The sequence below is a fragment of the Rhinolophus hipposideros genome (assembly GCF_964194185.1).
Source record: "Rhinolophus hipposideros genome assembly, chromosome: 1".
NCBI lineage: Eukaryota > Metazoa > Chordata > Mammalia > Chiroptera > Rhinolophidae > Rhinolophus > Rhinolophus hipposideros.
This window is the reverse complement of record NC_138047.1, coordinates 37209528-37232170: the sequence shown is the minus strand read 5'-3', so window position 1 is coordinate 37232170 and position 22643 is coordinate 37209528. Positions and strand designations below refer to the sequence as shown.

Sequence of the window (22643 nt, the reverse complement as noted above, 5' to 3'; positions counted from 1 at the left end):
TTTTAAAATAATTTATTTAGCTGCTAGTTGCTCAAGAATGTTGCCTTCTGTTTATATGTTCTGTTTATGTGTTACTGATGAGAACAACCTCTTTTGTAAAGTTTTGCATTTTTTTATACCCATTTAGAGGTAGAGAATAGTTTTTTGTCTTTATGCCTACCTCTTGCCTTACTGTTGAATTTTATTTTAACTAGAAGTATTTGGCATTTAATTTAGGGCACAAGTTAAAAGATTGGGACATTTTTGCATTTGAGAGAACCAGCTAGAAGTAGATTTTTTTCAGTTTATGGCATAATCTGTATATCCTTTTTTTTTTTAATACTGTCTGTGCATGTATACCTCCCTGCCTTTCTGTTTTTCTTTGTTTCTTTTTCTGTTTTCTTTCCATTTTTTTCCTGTGAACTAGAGGAAACAAGGAGACAGGACCTATACTACTTAATCGTCTCAATGAAGTCTTTGGCATTGGATTATCTAGACTTAATGTATTCATCTATCTCTAGCCCTATTATTCACTGATAAGCTAATACAGTTGCATAAAATGAGTATTCTGTATTCTTTAAATAACCTTTAAATTGAAAACTAGTGCTTTTAATTCCTTTTTTGGTTTTCAGCTTTAAAATGAATGTTATAATTGAATATAAAATAGTACGTGTTTTGAAAAGCCACTGTATTTGGATTTACGTATTTGAGATGAACAGCATTCTTAACTTTGTTTTCCCCATTTTCTAGGAGGAAGATATCAACTAGAGATAAAAATACCAGAAACATATCCATTTAATCCCCCTAAGGTATTGTAAACCTATTTTTGTGCATGAACTTCTAAAATATATTTCTTGGCCCATTTAATTAATAATATATTTTAGTGTTTATTAACATTACAGGGTTGTTTTTTTTTTGAGTTATTGGTTGTGTTAATTTAATGTGGACAAGAGTTCAGGTAATGGCAGATGATTTGCTTTTGGAATTATAATGAAAAGCAAGCTTAATGAGAGGTAGCTAGTAACAGCTCTCGACAGGAATCGGATATGCATCTGACAATGGCTTAAATTCTAGGTCTGGAAAAACTTGCAGTGTTCCCAGATGTAGAAAACCCTTATACAAATTCTTACTTTCCTCAAAGATTTTTTTTTTTTAAAGGGAAAAGTGTATTCTAAATTTCTTTAACAATTATTTGAGTACTCTGTGCCAATATAGCAATAAATAAGACTTACACTGCCCTTGCTTTCGTGGAGCTCACATTCTAGCAGGGGAAAAAAAAAGAACAAATAATTGCAACTGTGATGAATGTTAAAAGAGGAAATGAAATGCTCTGGCATGGTGTATAGGAGGGGAACTAACTAATCTAAACTTATTTTTTTACTAAATAGCTTCCATTGTCTTTACTTTTGCTATCATCACCACTTTAATTTAGGCTTTCAACTTTGTCACTTCCCTGTTTTGCCTATTATTTAATCACCTATCATCTAATCTTCTTCTACCCTCACCTGCAACTTGGGTCTCATTTGGCAGCCTAGATTATTTGCTATTTGTAGGTGATTATTCTTTCAGACTTTTCTGTCATTTTCACGCGAATCATAGTCCTTATTATTTAAAATTCAACTTTTCTTTTGATGTCTAGGTAAAGTATTACTTTCTCCATTAGGCTGTGCCTATCAAATTGTTTCTCCCTCTACTCTCTCGATAGCATTTTATATAATTTATATAGTACCAAAACAAATACAGTACCAATTAATGTATTATTTGGGGTGTGTATCTTTCACTTGCTTTTATGCTCCTGAGGTGAAGGACCTTTGTATTTTATGTGGCTCCTAACAGTATAGTGTCCCTTGAACATATGCTAGTACTCACTCAGTATGTGTTCTGGAATTCACTCATTCAGTCTATTGGTTGTTCCCATTTAAGAATAGACATGGTAATGGAAGTTCCAGGGTGAGTTTGGGCCATCTGCCAGTTTAGGTACCTATTATTCTGTTGCTTATGTACATCTATTTTCTGATAAGCCTGTTGTGTGTTTTTTTAATAGTGGTAAAATATACATAACATAAAATTTACTATTTTAACCAATTGTAAGTGTACACATCAGTGGCATTAATTACATTTACATTGTTGTGCAACTATCACCATCATCCATTTCCAGAACTTTTTCATTTTTTATATTAAGCAGTAACTCCCTGTCATGCCCCCAGTTCCTGGTAACCACTGTTTTACTTTCTGTGAATGTGACTACTCTAGGGTACCTCATTTAAGTTGAATCATACAATATTTTCCTTTTGTATTAGGCTTATTTCCTTTGGCGTATTGTCTTAAAGGATCATCCATGTTATAGCACATGTCAGAATTTCATTGCTTTTTAAAGGCTAAATAGCATTCCACTGTACATATATACCACATTTTATTTATCCGTTCGGCCATTGTGGGCATTTTATTTGTTTCTCTTTTAAGCCTGGTTGATTTTTTTTTTCCATTTTTTTTCCTTTTATAAAAGTTGTTTGTTTGTTTTAGAAATTTGAGCAAGTTATACAGTGAAGTACAAAAACCAAAAACAATTTTTCAATATGACTACTTAGAGATGTCCACTGTTAAGTCTTCATCTTATATCTGTGACTGAATTTTCATTCTCATCCTGGTTTCTGTCCACTGGATTCAATCTAGGTTGTCAATATTATCATTAAAATGAATAATCACTTGAGAGGACCTTAATTGTCGAATACCATGAATTTAAGAAAAGAAGACTTAAACATGTTTAGAGATCTGGGTGACCTTATAGTCTAATTTTTTTTTTTAATGGAAATGAGGAAGAAATAAAGAAAAGACTTCAAGACTGCTTTCAAGCTACACTTTTACTATTAAATAATGATAGTAGCAGCTGTCACTTGTTTTGTGCTAAGCATTGTATATGCCTTTTCTGAAGCAGACTTTAAAATAATCCTAATAAATGAGGGAACTTAGGCTAGAGGTTAAATAGAACGCAGATCTCATAAAGCCCACTGTGCTCTCCTTCCATGATCCTGATGGGGAAGGAGTAAGGCAAAAGCTCTGAAACGGTTAAAGTGACTGCCAAGAACAAGAAGAATCAACCAGAGTTTAAATCTTTTCTTCTGCCATTTAAATGGACTTGTGATTTGGGGCAAGCTATCTAACTGGTTGTATCTCACTCAGTTTCCTTATCTGTAAAGTCCTCTCATAGGATTGTAAAGATTAAAGAAGTTAATCCATGTCAAGAACTATGTTTCAGTAAGTCTGTGAAACACTTTTTTCATATTTTTTAACACCTCTGAAATCAGGATATATCTTTCAGTGGATGGCATGTCGTAATTTGGGAGAGTCTTTTTCTTAAGGGGTGTGTAAAATAATGGTGTATTGAATAATTGATGGTACCTGAGATTTAATGAACTATAATACTTAGAACAGTGCCTGCATAAAGTTAAGCACTCTGGAAATACTAGCTATCGTGTTTCTCCGAAAATAAGACCTAGCCAGACAATCAGCTCTAATACGTCTTTTGGAGCAAAAATTAATATAACACCTGGTCTTATTTTACTATAATATAAGACTAGGTCTTATATATAATATAATACAATGTAATGTAATATAATTAATATAATACCAGGTGTTACATTAATTTTTGCTCCAAAAGACGCATTAGACCTGATTGTCCAGCTAGGTATTATTTTCGGGGGGGGAAAGGGTAGCATTAACCAATGACTACCACCCTAAGAAGCCATTCTTGAAGTCGTCTACTGGCTTTGCTCTGTAACATCAATTTAAAATATGGTAGCATTGACACTTAAATTACCTTTATAAATTGAAATTCTCATACATTGCTAGTGGGGATGAAAAATGGTGGAGATATTTTGGGAAATAGTTTGGTTAAAATGGTAACTGTAGAGCTAGCTACCTTGTGACCTAGCAATTCTTCTAGGTATCTACCCAATAGAAATGAAAAACATATGTCCATACAACTTCTTCAAAAATGTTTATACCATCACATTCATAATAGCTAAAAAGTGGAAGTGACCTAAATGTCCACCAAATGAATGGATAAATAAGTGTGGCATATCCATATCATGTAATATTATTTGGTTATAAAAAGGATGAAGTACTGACATGTACAAGATAGATGAACTTTGAAAGCATCATGCTAATAGAAAGAAGTCAGACACTAAAGGCCACACATTGTGTGATTTTATTTATATGAAATATTGGAAGAAGCAAATCCATAGATAACAAAATAGATTGGTAGTTGCCTAGGGTGTGCAGAGGCATGGTGACTACTGATGGTTACATGGTTTCTTTTTGAGGTGACAAAATAGTCAAACATTAGATTGTGTTGATGGTGGCACAGCTCTGAATATACTAAAAATCATGAAGTTGTGCCACTTTATGTGCCACTTAGGTGGTCTCAATAAAATTGTTTGTTTTCCTCTATAGTCTATATACGGCTTCAAAGTGATTGCATAGTCCTGGCTCTGTTTTAGGCACTATTTTAGGCATTATTTCATTTAATCCTTGAAATTGTTGTTTTATTAACTCTAGCCCTTTCTCTTTTATAGTATAATGAGAAAAATAGACTCAAAACATAAGAACTGAGGTCTGTCTGAAGTTTTGCTACTAGCTCATGTTGTTCTTCAGCCCACTGCTGTCCTAATTTCAGCCATTGTATGTTGAGATAGCTTCAGGATTCCTTTAATTTGGGTTGATTTCTTTAATCAACCGAAATTTGTCTCCCTCTGGCTTCATCCAGTTAGTTGTACAGTAGTTGGAATTTAGTATTTTTTTAAATATGGTACTCATCCCATTTATGGCATTGTTTTTGCACTAAATGTTAATGAACACATCATAAATATGTATGTATTGATTTGAACTTTTTACTGATTGATAAATGTAATGGAAAGTAAGGAATATTGGATTAAATTTCTTGTTGAATTGTGTTCAGATATGTTTGTTATATATGCTTAGGTTTAATTTTAAGCCGTAAGAGGTAAAATTACTGAAGTTAGCTGATTATAGTCTCTTCTCATTACGGTACAGCTAAAACTGCACAAGATTGAAAACTTACATTGATTTGTTTTAACGTGGCCTCAAATTATTTTCTGTTTATTATCCTGCAATAAATTACTGACCTAAAGAGCAGAATGTTTACTTCTAGACAGAGAATATGTCTTTGAACCAGCTGAATATAGCGTAGAAGGGATTTGATTCAATGTATACAACCATGTTATTACTAGAGTAAATTGTAATTTATATTTTATTAATGAAAAATCCATTAAATTAGGAAAACTGTAGCTCATTGATTTGTCCAGTTGTGTATTAGAGATTAAGTTGTGAATGTTCTTCTTTTTCCTTGGTGTTATAAACATATACTTTCATATGTGAAATTGTAAATTCCAATGTTAATAATCTTTAATGAGTCTGCTTATCTGCACATGAATCTTTAAAGTAAAATAGCGTTTTCTTTTGTACAATAAGTTAGCTAAAGCTGGTTTCATATGGTAACTTCCTTGAGTTCCAAGCTTGAAATTGGAAATTCCCAATGGAAATAAAAGCTCACATTTACCATAAAGTAGTTGCTGAACTGTTCATTGAACTAAAGAGCGAATAAATATAGGATGTATCCGTGCCCCTGTAGGAGGAGATAAGGTCACTGATGAGGACGTGCCAATACCATCTGTATGCCAATAATCAAGAATAGTCCCTTTCTTTCATTTCAGTGTGGTAATACTGTGTACATAGTGTTAAGATTTTTGTTTTTATTCTTTGAGTGCTCCTCAAAGCTAATGAATATTCTGAAGTAATCCAAGTGGTACTACTATTAGTTTTAGTTGTGAAAATAAGACTTGAATTGTCGTTAGTAAATGTTTTGGTACTGTAAACCATCCCATATCTGTTTTGTAATCAGTTAAATGTGACTCATGTAGGTCATAATATGTCAATGTATCATTACTTACTCTTATACTTCATCCCTTCTAAGTTCTTTTGATTCAACATTTTTGTTAATACAGGACAGGAATGGTGGCACTATGGGGAAAAGTGACCAATACAATGGGTGTGAATTGGGTATAGAATACTACCCAGTGGGACATAATTCGGGGATACATTTGGGTACCGCTGATGACATTAAGGTTTGAGATAGAGGAAGAAGTGAAAAATCTAAGAAAGGAGGTAGTTGATGACAAAGATGACAGAGAAGAGGGGAATAGGAGATAAAGAGTGGTAGACACATAAGAACTACTTCTAAGACAGTTTACATTTGTACTGGTGAATAATGGCGTGCCCTCTTAAAATTTAAATTCTTCATTAGATCATCTGGAAATTCACAGTTATTTATTCATCATTGCAGATTATAATACAGAGTAAGAAATAGTTCAGTAATTTCCTTGGTTCTACATATATGCATATTTGTTTTCATGTAGTGTCTATAGAGAATCATGTATTGAAGACTTCTTTAAAAAGCACCATACAGTTTACATAGCCTTAGATCACTTGCCTAAACCATAAACTTTCTGACATCTGCAGTAGTATTTTAAAATACTGTTTTCCAGTCATGTTGAAAATATTGAACCAACTTTTGTTTTAAAATCATAAAGTGCTGTAATGTCTGAGTTATTGAAATTCTGGCATATGGTTATTTTGTATTTACGCTATATCTTTTACAAAGAAATGTTTGTTGTACGTAAGCCCTCTATGCCTGTCTTATCTGACCTGTACCATATCTGAGAGGGATACCGTTTAGCTTTATAACAACAGGTTTGCATATTCATTCAGTATGAGGCACTTTAGATACTGGGGATGCCCTGGGAAGCAGGGTAAGTACTGGGCCTCAGGAAGACCATACAAACAGGAAGAGATGATAGAAGTGTGATCAGTACTATGACATAGCAAAGTACAGTACAGGGTGCTACGGATCAGGAAGAAGTGATATGGAAGCTGCAACTGGAAGGATAGGTAGGTGTTAGCCAGGAGAAGAGGGCGTTCAGGTGTGTTGAGAGAAGAAACATGTTTAAAGGCCCCAAGGCAAAAAGAAAAAAAAAATTAATAAGATTTGTTGAGCAAGAGCATGGAATATGAGGTGGAAGTGAGATTTGAGAGGTAGGTTAGGGCCAGTTTATGAATATGGGTTTACATAAAGGGAATGAGAGGTCAGTAAAGGGCCTTAAGTAGAGTTGGATTTGTTTTAAAGGGCTCTCTTTGGTTTCAGTGTGGAGAATGGATTGGATGGAGGGAGCAAAACTGAAGGCAATAAAGTCAATAGATTGTTCAGTAACACAGGTGAAGAATGATAGTCTCTTTTAACAAGACGGTGGTTCTGTGGATGGAGAGAAGTAGGTATCATTGAAATCATTAAGATTATTTTAAGAATAAAAAAAGATCAAGGTATGGCAAGTGTCCATTAGTTTTAGGTGTTTTGAAGTTACTGGGGACTTAAAGTGCTATTTTAGAAGACATATACCTGTATGTTAGTGAGTAGGTGAGGAATTAGAGATAGGTAGCACAGACAAAGCAAAGGGAGAAGTGGAAGCCGTTCAACGTCTTTTTGTTTAGTAGCTTAGGTTTGGAGCTACATTGATGAGTTAATTTTTGTTAAGTAGTTAGAATGTTCTTGGCTCATAGTAACACTATTAAGTGTTAAGGAATTTTGGTTCAGGTGACTATCGTATGTCTGATATAATAATCATAATAATCCTCCACAAGCTCGTAAGTAAGAGCTGATGAAATAGATTTTATTTCATGGTGATCTGATAGTATTTTTCACTTTGTTGATTTCTTATTCTTCCATGCTGAGATAGATAGGTGAGTAGAGACTCAGAATTTGAGACTGGATTTTGTCCTGTTGCAAACTAGTTATTTGATTTTGGATAAGTATCTTAAACTCTTAAGCTTCAGTGTCTATAATAATAATTCTTCAAATATTTGTTGAATTTCTTTCTTTTTTTAATTTGAGAAAAATTACTACAAAAAAATTAGGAGCAATCTTACAGCCAGTTACTATTTGTGCTCCATGTATTACTGATTTTGCTTACTTTTTCCTTCAAACCTATTCTACATCCTAGTTCACACTAAAAATTTATTACCTATATTTTGACTTTATATACATCTTTATCTACCTAAATGGATTTTAGTCCATGTTGTATTTCTCATAGCATCTAACATTATGCTAGGTAAATTGTAAACACCTAGTAATTGTTGGGTTTCTTTAAAGGCGGAGCATTTATTAAAAGGTTTATAAAGAATGTACGTCAATGACAACATTCGGCTTACTAAATGCTTTGTCTTCTACACCCCTCCCTTCACTTAGGCAAAATGAGGTAATGTAAGTATGGACATTTTTTTTTAATCTGAGGATTTCATTTTCTTGTAGTTCTATTTAAACTATATGTGTTTTATTTTCGTTACTTAAAAACTGAAGTGTGCTTTATATTTCTAGGTTCGGTTTATTACTAAAATATGGCATCCTAATATTAGTTCCGTCACAGGGGCTATTTGTTTGGATATCCTGAAAGATCAATGGTAAGAGATTTTGAATTTACCTTCTCCCCTCTCTCATATGTTCCAATGCTATATTTACCCATAGAGTGTTAAATGTGTACCTGCCTCAAAATATAAGCATATATTATACTTTCTCTTATGGGCAACAATTTTAAAACTTTATGAAATCTCTTAAGTACGTAATTAAAAATGTGTTATAATTGAGATCATAATCTGTAAAATATAGTGACTTATTAGGTAATGTCCGATGCTAGCTTTACATCTTGAAAAGTGTTGGACTTCATTTCTTATTTTGGCAAATTTGATTCTTTGCTATCTCAAGAAGGTATTTGTGAAAGACTGAAAAAAATTAAGTACTGAAGTAATCAGCTCTGACTTGGATGGAAAGTAGGCAACAAAAATGTTAAAAGTTGTGTTACTTGAGCACAGTTAAGGTTCTCAGATTCCAAGGAGGAGTACTTTGTAGGTGATATTGTCATTTGCACAGCAGTTTATAGTGCTGTCACATATTTTGTGTGATTTGATCTTAGCAGCATAGTGTTTTAAGAGTTCTTAACTCCAGAGCCATTACGTTCAAATCCTGGCTCTGCCATTTACTAAGCTGTGTAGTCTTGAGCAAATTACCTCGTCTTTGTGCCTTAGTTTCCTCATCTGAAAAAAAAATGAGGCTGTACCTACTTCGTAGGGCTGTTAAGAGGACTAAATGAGTTGTTTTATGTAATTCTTAGACTAGAGCCTGATTTGTTCTAAAACTATGGATGGGAGGACTAAGACAAAGGTTATATAAAAAGATATTGGAATGGGAGAAGACAGTAATAAGTTATGTGTTTGCTTTGTTAATGAAGGGAAAGAATGGAACCTGAACAAGGTGGAACAAACAGGAATGACAACATTCAGCGTATGGGTAATTTGGTTTAGTAACTGGATCAACAGACAAGAGTTGCTGGTTTGGTTTTGTTTTCTTTTTCCATCCTAATAGCACAGCTGAGTAAGGCCTCTCCCTCAGTAGATCATGTCTTGAGATCTAGTTTCGTGATCTGTATTTCATACTGTTATACATTGAACAGTGTGGAATACACTTAACTTTATCTTCTGTCATTCATTTGATTTTCATCTTTTCACAACCTTCTGAGTCTTTTGGCCTCAGTATTTTTACCTATAACGTCGTCTCCAAGGCCCCTAGCTCTGTCATTCATTGATACTAATGAATATTTGCGGTGTGAGGAACATCTTACTTTTTTTCATGGTTCCAGGACATCAGTTCTGTTCTTCCCTTCCTGTGCCCACTCCCAGACTCCTTAACTAGTTCCTCCCTCATCTCCTGGAGCTTTGCACACGAGAATTCCTTGGGGCTGTCTTGACCTCTGCTCCTTTCCATCTGTACTCACTTCTTTGGTGAGCTCATCTGATCTCATAACTTTACCATTTACATATTAGCAATCATGTCCTGCTTCTTTCTTAACATATTTGAATATGTAATGGATATCTCAGACTTAAACATGTCACATACAACTGATAGTCCCTTAACCAAAAACCTGCTTCACCCCATCTAAGTTATTGGAAACTACCTCCTTGACCAAAACGTCATCATGATCCTTGGTTCTTCTTTCTCTGGTACCCCTGTACCCTGTCTGCAAATCCTGTTGGTAAACCTTCCACAATCTTAGCAGCAGCTTCACTACTACCACCTTGGTCCAAGTTGCACTACCTCTTGCCTGGATGATTATAGTCGATTGCCTCCCCGTTTCTGACTTTTCTGTACTCAGGTTCTTCTCAGCAGCCAGAATGATACTCTTCCCCACCCCACCCTCTCACCCCCCAAATCTCTTAAAAATAAGGTTCCAGACTAAAATCTTCCACTCACTTTCCTTTTTGCTGAGTTAAGCCAGCACTACTACCACTTCTGATTATCTCCCTATGGATAAATGAAAGGTGATGGTATATGTATAGGGAGAGAATTTGATTTTTTTTGTACCAAAACACTTTTTATCAACTATTTCCATATCTTAAGACAGGTAAAATAGCCGACTTTAGTCTTGTTTGATATCTGTATAATTGAAATATCAAAAGATATCAAAGACATCACATAAAATAGGTGAGATTAGATATCCATGGATTTGTTCTGTCCCCACTCTTCTTAGCTTTATTGAGGTATAATTGACATTTAGTGGATATCTATGGTTAAGCGTGAATGTTTAGGCTTCCGACCTGGAATTTGATAAAACTACAGGACAGTAATCTTGGGGGAAAAAAATTGAAAAGCACTGAATATTAATTTGGGACAGGTATGCTTAAAAAAATTGTTAATCTTTTATTAACACATGTGGATGGTAATTTAATATTTAACAACTTATGTTAGTATGGTTTATTTCTTAACTCCATAACTTAGCCTATTTGGAAACTATTTTCTGGTTGTTGTTTTTTTTCCTTTTTTTTCCATTGACACCTGTTACGACTAAAGGTGTCTGTTTACCTGAGGAAGAAAATGACGACACATAAAAATTGCACGCACTCAATGATAGTGCCCCTCCAAAAGACAGAAGCAGGCATTGAGAGAATATCTAGATGGTTGATAAGCTGTGCTCAGTATCATTAGTCATCAGGGGAATGCAAATTAAAATCACAATTAGATACCACTGCACACTTGTAAGTTGTTCTCATGAATTGCTGTAGGAATGTGGTTCATCCATCCACTCAATTGGCAGCATCTACCGAAGTAAAACATACTACAGTATGTCCCAGCAGTTGTACTCCTAAGTATATATCCAAGAGAAATAAGTGCATGTGCCTCCCAAAAGACTTGTACAAGAATATTTATAGCAGATTTATTCAAATGGGAAATAACCCAATGTCTATCAACAAGAAAATGGACATATAATGACATAATTGTACAGTGGAACACTGCAAGCAGTTAAAATATATAGAGAGAGAGACACTATATGGATGACTCTCATAGACATGCTGAGTGACCAAAGCCAGATACAATGGAGTATGTACTGTAGGGTTCTGTTTTTATGAAATTGAAGTTGAAGATGAGTCAAACTAATTTTTGGTGGTAAAAATTAGGACAGTAGTGGGGATAGGTAAGCGTTGCAAATAGGAGAGGCAAGATTGAATCTTTTTTGAGAGCTGGAAATACTCGATATTTTGATCTCAGTGGTGGTTACATGGACGTATACATAAATAAAAATTCATGCAGCTGTACAGCATTTTACTCTGCTTATTATACCTTAAAAACATTGTAACAAAACTGCCATTCTCTTTAGCATTCAGTGTTTTGAATAAACATTATTTATTGATGCTTTTCTGGAAGATCCTTAACAGAGAAGTTAGTCAACAATACAAATAATTCACATGCTTATTCTACATGCTAAAGGTCCTACTGAGTCCACATGAATGAATATTTAATTAGTGATATTAACTGTGCTTTTGATTTGATATGAACAAAATTAATTTAGTGAAAATAGATTTATATGGTACTCATCATCCACTGATTAATTAAAATTGGCTAACACATTTTGAAATTTTATACTCGTTTGCCTGTATTTGTTTTTAATAGATTTAAGCTAGTTTTACACACTGAAACCTAAAAACCTCAACGCAATATGAATTTAATCAGTACTTTATGAAAAGAAGAATAAATGGAACAAAATACTCTATTTTCAGTTGTATACTTTAAAACAGTCAAAAAATATACACCTTTATGCCTTCAAAGATGTTAACAGTGTCTATAATGCTTAGGGCCAGAAGAGTAGGTTTCATTTTGATATTAATTTTATTACAACTAATTATTAAAATAATGACATTATTTGCTATTAATTTTGTTTTCAGCTTTTTAAAACTTTGCATTTAGATTTCTTTATTCAGCTAGTTTTTAATGGTTTGTAAACGCCTCCTCAACGTTTTATTATGAAAATTTTCAAGCATATAGAAAACTTACAGCTTTTTCTCATTGAGATTTTTACGAATTGAATCTAAAGTTATAGCTCCAGATTTTTACTTTAGTTTTTAGGGCAAACTATCCCTTTTAACATGTTCAATTGTGGGTCCTTTGTTTTGATTCTTGAAGTGGTAACTTCAGAGATCTAGAATAGTTTGTGTCTTCCCAATAAAGACCTCACAGGACGTAGAAAGTATTTATAACAATTTATGAATGTCTAAGGGAAGTATTTGTGACTTAAATTCTTAAAAATATATAATTGTAAAATACATACGACATGAAATTCACTATCTTGGTTTCTTTTTTTAAATTGACATATATAACATTGTAATCTTAACTGTTTTAAAGTGTACAGTTAAGTAATAAGTATATTCACATTGTTGTGCAAAATCAAAACTCCCTTTTTTTGGAAAAATGGAACTTTATTCATTTAGAGCAATTCTGGGTTCATAGCAAGACTGAGAGAAAGGTACAGAGATTGCCCATATCCTCCCTGCCCCCATACAAGCACAGACTACCCCTCCTCAGCACCCCAATCAGAGCGGTGCATTTGTGAGAGTTGATGAACCTTCACTGACATATCCCAGTTACCCAAATTCCATAGTTTATATTGTGGTTCACTCTTGGTGTGTTGTACATTCTATGGGTTTGAACAAATGTGTAATGATATGTATCCATCATTATGGTAAACTATTTTCGCTGCCCTAAAACTCCTCTGCTCTCTGCCTCTTCATCCCTCCCCTCCTAGAACTCTTTTTGGCTTGCAAAACTGAAACTCTCAACCCCTAAGCTTCCCATCTACCCCCCCACGCCACACACACACACACACCCACCCACCCACCCACCATCCAGCCCATTACAACCACCATTCTACTTTCTGTCTCTATGAATCACAGTGTTTGCCTCTTTATTCCTGGTTTCACTTAACACAATGTCTTCAGGATTTATCCATGTTGTAGTAGGTGTCAGATTTTTCTTTCTTTTCAAGGCTGAATAATATTCCACTGTGTGTGTTTACCGCATTTTGTACATTCATTGGTTGATGGAAACTTGAATTGCTTCCACCTTTGGCTATTTTAAATGCTTATGAACATGAGTGTACACATACAGTGGTAACTCGGTTGTCGAACGTAATCTGTTCCGGAAGACCTTTCAAGTTCTGAAACATTTGAAAATAGCCGACAGCTAGTCCTCAGGATCTTGCACTCAGAGGGAGCCGCGTGACATGTTAGACTTCCGAGGCGTGTTCGAAAACCGAAGTATTTACTTCCTGGTTTACGGCGTTCGTAAATCGAAATGTTCGTCAATGGAGACTTGAGAAAACCGAGGTCCAACTGTATGTTTGAATCCCAGTTATTTTGGGTATATAGCCACAAGTGGAATTACTGTATGTTTTTGTTTTTTTCTTTTTCTGTTTTTCTGTAGTGGTTGCCCCATTTTGCATTCCCACCAATAGTGCACAAGGATTCCAGTTACTCTACCTCCTCTCCAACTGTTATTTTCTGTTTTTTTGATAGTAGTCGTCCTAATGGTTGTGAGGTGGTATCTCATTGTTTGATTTACATTTCCCTATTGATTTGTGATGTTAAGCATTTTTTTATGTACTTATCAGCTGCTTCTGTGTCTTCATTGGAGAAATCTTTGTTCAAATCCTTTCTCATTTTTTTTAATCAGGATTTTTTGTTGTGTTGTAGAAATGTTTATATATTCTAGATATTATCCCCTTATCAGAGATATGATTTGCACATATTTTCTCCCGTTCAGTGGGTTGCCTTTCACTCTTGTTGATTATATCCTTTGTACAGGAGGTTTTGGGTTTCTCAACCCCGCTACTCCCCCTACACAGTTTTTAGCTTTGATGTAGTTATATACCAGTTTCTCTATTTTCTTTTATTGCCTGTGCTTTTGGATGATGCCAACAAATCATTGCCGACTCAAATGTGTTTTCTTCTAAGAGTTTTATAGATTTAGCTTTTACATTTAGGTCTTTGATTAATTTTGATTTAATTTTTATATATGGTGTAAAGCAAGGTCCCAACTTCATTCTTTGGAGAGTTCATCAAGTTTTAAAATGTTTACTGCCCTGTTGATAAATATATAAAACTGCCTTGTGATGTTAAGATTTTGCTAAGATTTAAAAGATGGACTTTATTTGACATGCTTTTATTTTTTTGCAAATTAAAATAATTAGAGTTAAATAATTGTATTAATATGAAATACTTCCTTTGAGTGAAGATTTTTCTTCAATAATCAGATAAATTTCCTTCAAAGAAATAATTGTATTAATTAAAATAATATAAATTAAGATTTTGTTTAAAGTGATAGCATGGTTTTTTTTTAATTAGGATGCTTAAACAAGTCCATTGGGATATTAGAGTAGCCAGCTTAACTTTGTATATTCAATTTCTGTGATGTTTTGAATTTTTGTCCTTTTTTGGGTTTTTTAAGTCAACTTCATGCTGATACATCTAGGCAGCTTTTGATGTGCATGTGCCTTTAAAATATTCACTTTAAAATTACGCAAACATAAAATGAAATTACAGTAGTGTACTACTATTTAAGAAAGATCTCAACCTTGTTATGGTAATAATAGCAGGATAAGAATGAACATTTAAGAACTAAATTTGGATTTTGATGCTTTGACTTCTGTCTTAAAAGAATACTGTAGGTTCTAAAGATGTTACAACTATTGGTTGAAAATAACTTGTGTAAGTTCCTAGGAAATTTAGATCCTTAGTCTAGAAAAACAATTTCTATTTTCTAGCCCAATTTCAGAATTAGAAATTTCTGTTATCTAAAATTGTATAATGGTTTTAAAAACTTTTAAAATCCTATTTCTCTCTTTTTAATACAAGTTTAGCATTTTGGCTAATTTTTAAGCATTATACCAATTTTTTTTTCCTATTCCTGTAGCTTCTCTAAAATAATAAATTGATCAACAAAATATTTTATTCTGATAGTATTTTAAAGGACCATTTGTGATGTAATTTTTCTCTAATATATAATATACAGACCTACGAATGTGATACTGATTTTATTTTATCAGTTTAGAACAGCCTTTCGCAAATTAGTTTAATCTGTAATACATAAAGCAGTATTTCTCAAACATTAGCTTGCATTAGAATCACTTGGTGTACCTGTTAAAACACCCCGGAGTTTCTAATTCAGTACGTCTGGGATGAGGCCGAGACTTTTCATTTCTTTCAAGTTTCTAGGTGATATTGATGCTACTGGTTGGGGCAAGCACACTTTGTGAGACAATTTTCTTCTAAGTATCTAGGATGGTACTATTTGTACACTAACCTTGGGAAAATTGAGAAAATAGTCACTCAGTAATGTTCTCTGTTCTGTTCTGTGGTTAAAATGAGGAACCTAATTGAGAAGGACTAATTTAGAATGATGTGATTTGTGTGGTAAAATGAGCATATTGTTTAATATCTTTAAGATTTTAAATATTAGTATTTCACTATGTTATGCTTATTTATAAATATTTCTATATTGGTGAAACAATTTTTTAAACAGAAATGGTATGAATCCTTGCTAGTTAGGTAGATACCATTTTCTAGATACATACTTGCTTTATAAACACAATTAGAAGCATGAATTAAGTGATATATTTTAAGCAAAATCTTGCGATGTTTCAGAATGTTATGGAATAATTCTAGGCTTTCTTGAAAGTAAACGATATTTGCTTGATGATATCTTACTTGTTTTTAGAGTGCCATTGAAAGAAATTTCCACATATTAGTATATCACTTTATTTCAAGTTTATGTCTAGAGAAATAGCAAGTCAGTAGATAAAGCTTAACAGAAAGATACTGGTGACAAGAAAAAAAGCAAGGAAAAAAACCATTTAGGACAGCTTGAATTGTCTTAAGAAATAGAAAGATTCATTCATTGTAAAGAAAAAAAATAGGATAGGCAGATATGTATTAGGCTGGTGCAAAAGTAATTGTGGTTTAAAAGATTAAAAACAATTGCAAAAACCACTATTACTTTTGCACCAACCTAATAATTACAAATTTTTATAACTTAATTGTATAATTAAGCTAAAACCTGGGTTATTGTTAGCTCTATTCGTTATTTTGTTTTAGTCAGAAAACATCCAGTTTGCTTTTATCATGCAGAGCATTCTTAACTCAGTATTTCTCTATTTTTAGGGCAGCGGCAATGACTCTCCGCACCGTCTTGTTGTCGTTGCAAGCACTGTTGGCAGCCGCGGAACCGGATGACCCACAAGATGCTGTAGTAGCAAATCAGGTAACAGCTGCTTTCTTCTACTTACTTTTGAGGCTCTACTTTAATGGCTTGCAATGTTAACATATGAGTAGACTAATATTGTAACTAAATTTGGAAATGGTTACCTTGCTTGTCGTAAGATTTTGTCAGATGTAATAGTGAAAACTTGATTGATTTTTAACATACTAGTTTAATTGGGCATATGGTGGATGCTTTTCTTTCCTAACATATGAAAATTTTCAAACACGCAATGTCAAAAATTATACAGTGAACACCCATATGCCTACCTGCCATCTAGATTCTATAATTAACATTTTACTACACGTGTATCTATCTGCATCTCTCCATAAAGTGATAATTCCTTTCTAATGATAATTTTAACCAGTTCCTACTTTGGCACTGAAGTGGCATGGTAAAGGTTACCAAGCATCTTATAATTGCCAAATGGAGTACAAATGTTTTAGTTCTGATCTTTGGTCTTCAAGAAAGAAGTCATCAGTTATGGCCAGACTGACTGTTTTTGTACACAATGTTTTATTGGAACACAGCCTCATCCGGTTGTTTACTTTCCAGCTATAAGTCACAGAGTTGTGACAGAGACGATATGGTTTGAAAGCCTGAAGTAATTATCTGGTCTTATAAGAAAGCTTGCCAACCTCTTCTCTATGCCATTAGAATTTACTGAGCGTTCTTTTCTTTTCCACCTAGAAATTTTGTTTTCCTCTTGACTTCTGAGATAATACTATTCTCTTCATATCTTTGTATTGGTAGTTGTTCTTTCTTAGTTCCTACAATTATTTATCTTCTTCCTCCTCCCTTTTAAATATAGTTCCTTGGTCCAGACATTATTCCTTTCACTTTCCATTATATATTCACTTGGATGAGCATATTTACACCAATTTACCACCTGTATGTTGATAAAATGTTCAGGCTTGACCTCTTTCCTGAGCCCATAAACTATTCGGAACTGGATAGCTCTGTATGAATGTTCCATGGATACCTCAGCACAACGTTCCCAAAACCAAATGCAGAATCTTAAATCCTGCAAATCTGTCCATCATCATAACCTGTAAATCTCATTTTACTTTATTACTAAAAACTTCTTAATAGTAGTTCAACTATCACCTACCTGTTAAGTCCAAATTCTTTAGTTTTCAGAGTTCCTCCATGATTTGAATTGTCTACAAACCCAGCTTCATTCCCTAAATACTTACTGTTCCTCAACCTCATGCTCTTTCAAGACGGTGTTCATTTCTACACGTCATTTCATCCAAGCTGCTGTGTTTCTTCTGCCTGAGGAAACTTTTCCTCTTAGCAGACTTCTTTTTTTCCTTTACAAAGCTATTTACTCCTTGTTTTATGTATATCCTTGTTAATATGTTCTATTATATGTCTCAGAGTGCTTAGAATTACAGTTTTACGTGTTATATTCATTCATTTTTGGTAGTCAGAAGCATAGCTTGAGTCCCAACTTTGATTTCCTGTTTAGTCTGAGCCTAAAAGGTTTCTCAAGGTTTGACTCAGGGTTTCTTCTAACTCCTAAAACAATACAATAATTTTACTTATTTCCTTGTTAAGAACTTCAAATGGTATAAACTAGATTTATCATTTTAATGTACTAAAAGTTCATTGGTCTTAAAATATTAAAGATGCATAAAATACTTTAAAAAGAAATATTAAAGTGAATTGAACAGTTACTTTAAATTTGTACTTTATTAAGTAATAGTGGAATATTTGAGAATAAATTTACCTCTTTCCAATGCATATGGGAAGTCTTCTCTTTTGAAAGTACTGTATGATAGTTCATAATCATCTTAAAACATGTGCTGTAAGTTAGGACTTTGCATATGGGGTTTTCCAAAGTCACTGTATAATAATACAGCTCTAGGAAAACAGAAAAGTCCAGTTGTGTTCTCTAGCCTGAGCTGTGGTTAATACAAAAGTTAGTCACATTTATTAATGTCCATATTATTTTAGAAGCTAGTAGTTCTGTTCAGCTAGTAGTTCTGTTCAATGTTTGCCTTACACAGTGTTTAGAAACATCTCTAATACCTCACTTCACTTAGTTTTCTGCTACTTAACATTTGTTGAAATTGGAGATTAAAGTTGATAAATGTTATTTGTGTCTTTGTTTTTCTTTTGTCAGTATTACTTATGAATTATAGCTTCAGATTAAACAATCTTTTCTTGAGTGACATAGTTTGCAGTGGAAAGTAAATCAATCACATTTTAAATCTACATTGGTTTTATTTAGAAAAAGCAGGTTCTTAGGCAATTAAGAGCTGAGCTACTGTACTGAATGTTGTAACTGTGTTGTAAATCAATTTTTTTTTCTCATGTAGTACAAACAAAATCCTGAAATGTTCAAACAGACAGCTCGACTTTGGGCACATGTGTATGCTGGAGCACCAGTTTCTAGTCCAGAATACACCAAAAAAATAGAAAACCTATGTGCTATGGGCTTTGATAGGGTAAGTAACAAAAAGGCATGTTGATTTTGATATATTGATTGATTTTAATTACTGCTGCAGATCCTTGGATGTCAGAAGTGGTTCAAAAATACTCTAAATTTAGTTTTGATAAACAAACTTTGTATTAAAATCAGTGGTTTTTCTTTTCTTTTTGCTGATTCTGATCGTTGGTTTTAAAAGCTTTTTATGCACTACAGTGCAAGGCAACATAAAAGACAAAAAGCAAGGTGTGGTTTCTCAGTATAAAGACAGAGAGTGATCCAGTATTGTAAAAATATTTCCTTGAGATTTGATATTTTTTGTTCCCATTTTTTCTCTACAGAATGCGGTAATAGTGGCCTTGTCTTCAAAATCATGGGATGTAGAGACTGCAACAGAATTGCTTCTGAGTAATTGATTTACCACCTGTATGAGTGAGAGAGCTGCTGATATATTCAAGCTTGCCCCTTCTTGAGGAGCATCAACATCTGTTATTTTTAGGATTCTGCATAGATTTCTTTTAAACTGGCATTCTTGCCTAATGATGTTATCTAGGCACCATTGGAGACTGAAAACAAAAAAAATCCCTGCTCTGTAAATAAAGCTAATTAAACGTCTGTGTAAATTGAAAAAGGGGAAATATTTTAATTTTTTTTTCTTAATAGTGTACAAATTCTTTGAGCTAAGGTAAAACTATGGAAAAAACATGCTACTTTAGTGTTTAGCAGTGTACCAAGACTAGCAAGAGTTTGCTTCAGGATTTTGTTGATAATTAAGGTAATATTTTGAGTGTGTCAGGGCCATTCAAATTGTTGGTGTTGCATCACGGCTACCTTAACTGTTTTTAACATGGATCCTCTGTGCCTGTGAATTTACTTGCATGCTTGTACTTGACTTCTTAGGATGGGTAGCTGAAAAGACCACCATTTTAAGCGTTTGAGAATTCTTAAATATGAGATTTATCTAGAATTGAAGATGGTGACCTATTCAGAGCCTTCTTGTCCTTGTCAACAGACTGGGACATCTTATCTATTTTTCCCCTCTTACCACACACAGCTAATATTCTAATAGTAAATTTCTCTATATTTGGTGGGGAAATGTGCTGAGGGTCAGTATCCCTTGCTCCATTTTTAGGTTGTCCATGGTGGAATGTTTTGTCACAGTTCTTCACTCTTAAAACGTTCCTATATAAGTAAGTAAGAATATAAAAATGGAGCTGTCAATTTTGTTTCTGTTGCAGAACCAGTAAATACTTGATGATGCAGTATCCCCAAGATTTAATGAAAAAACCCAACTTAGTTATTCAGTGAATTTGACATCTTTTCTATTTTTAAACTGATGAAATTTTTCTTTGAGAACTTGAAAGGATGAAATCAACTGCAGTATTTTTTAGCCTAATTTTGGCATTATAGAGGTTGCTTTATTGGATACTTTAAATGTCACTCTTGCTTGCATTTCCCACTATTGACACATGAAAGCTGTGTTGGTGTTTTACTGTACATACTTCAAATGCACATAGGAATAGGAGTGTGTTATAAATCTAGCTTTCTTTATGATGTTTCTGATAAAATGAGGATTGAAAACTTTACCTTCTCTTGTACATAGTCAGACTTTCTATTCGTACTGAAGTTACATTTCATTCTAAGTTCAAAAAGTTTGAAAATTGTTAGTTTTGCAAACTAAAACACTAATGTGACCATTTTATGAAGGTTGAAATGGATTTATGCAGGCAGTTCTATACATAGAAACACAGTTCTTATTAAATTTTTAGGACCAATGCAAAATAACAAAAATGTAATCAGAATGAATTAAAGTAAGGCTGTATATTGAAAGTCATATTATAAAAGGTTTGCTTTCTTCAAATGTTATTCATCCTAAATTATAATCATTAAGTGTTTGGAAAATAATTTTGAACCATAAATTCAGCATAATTTCATTTGACTTCTTAATAATCTTAGAAGCAATAAAAGAACCATTGTTAAATATATTGTAATGTTAAAGATGTGAAGGTTCTTCCAAAAACTTGTAAGGCTTTCCTAATCAATAGTAAACTCTTCTAGTTGATATTATTGCATACTAAACACAAGTTGCTATGTTTTTTTCCCCTCTATATTTGCTTAAGCATAAATTTCTTTATACAATCACCTCCTATTATTGTTGTAGTTTAGTTACTTTTCTAAAGATGCCAAAGGAAACAAGATTTTTCTTTATTTATTTTAAATAACTAAAACTTTGTACTTTTCTTTATATTTTGAAGTAAGGTTGGAATTGTATGAAAATGTGGACAGTTTTGTTGCATTATTGGTTAGAATTTTTTATTTTTAGTGGAGGGCAGCTTGGTAATACTAGTAATATTTGAATTATTTTAAGTAGCAAACACATCTACCCAGTTTACTATTTGCCTATATTATCAGGGTATATTTAATTGTCCTGTGGTTAGACAAAGGAGAGAACTCAGAGGTTACTAAAGGTCAAGCATTACCTACTTAGCTCTGGAAGGCAGCTATATCTTGCCTTTGATTTTTATGCACGTTAGCCCTATAGGGTATCTACTCATCTAACTATATTTCAACATCCCAGTGCCCAGAAAATTTAAAAGTACAATCAATATTTGGTATGAGAGGTTTCTCCGTAATGGATTTCATTTCAAAATTTATTTACCTCATTTTCGTTTAATGTGATAATCCCCCTTTCCTTTCTGTCATCCCACTGTCATCCTGGTGTTTTTGTTTGCTTGGTTTTGTTTGTTTTTTTCACTTCTCTGTAGGTAGATTTATTTCCCCAAACATAGAAATTAAAGCAATTCCTGTTTTTCTCGGTCTTACATATGTTTGGGAAACGGACACTAGAAATACAGGTATAGAGAAAAGGTATCCTGGCAAAAATTATTTTTATAATTCTCAATTTTTTTGTGATTTCTCAGTTTTAAAGGCCTCAAAAATTATGGTTAAAAACCTATATAATGATATCCTATTTAGAACAGCCAGATTTGCTCGAAGTCACTGATACTCCAATAGGCTTTTATCGTAATCAAGTCTACTTCATGAGTATGTGCCTGACTTTTAAAAGGACGAATAATTAGTTGTATAGTATTTCAGTACAAGTTACTGAATATGAATGCATAGCAATTTGTGACCCAAATAAGTATACAATAAGTAGTACATAAATATTTGAGGAACTTGTACTAAATTAGATGCTCTGAGTTAGTTCCCCCAAATGTTTGGCATTTGGCTGTGATTTACTTAAACACATAACTCATTCAAATATATACATACATATATTTGTTTGGATTCCGAGTATTTTGCTTTTGAGGAGAATCATCTATGAAATGAAAGTAAGACTGATTTTGGGGTGGGGAAAGTATTTCACATATGTGATTGTTGGTGACGCTTAAAACTATGCAAAATAATTTTTTAAAGTATAAGAAAATTGGCAGTTAAAGTGGATATTGCTTCTTCGTGCACTACAGAATGTAGCATATCATGTTACTGTTTAGGCTGCTTAATAAGTTTATCAATGTGAAAAGC

At 33.3% G+C, this 22643-nt stretch overlaps 1 protein-coding gene across 1 annotated transcript in view; it reads left to right on the top strand.

Annotated features, from left to right (window-relative positions):
- Positions 1-19749, top strand: part of UBE2K (ubiquitin conjugating enzyme E2 K) — a 51814-nt gene extending 32065 nt beyond the window's left edge. Inside the window, 5 exon segments of the mRNA XM_081057779.1 lie at positions 730-788; positions 8426-8508; positions 16588-16687; positions 19009-19137; positions 19460-19749. Coding sequence (XP_080913905.1) covers positions 730-788; positions 8426-8508; positions 16588-16687; positions 19009-19137; positions 19460-19534 — 446 coding nt within the window. The 3' untranslated portion in view covers positions 19535-19749.
- Positions 19750-22643: the final 2894 nt, after the last annotated feature.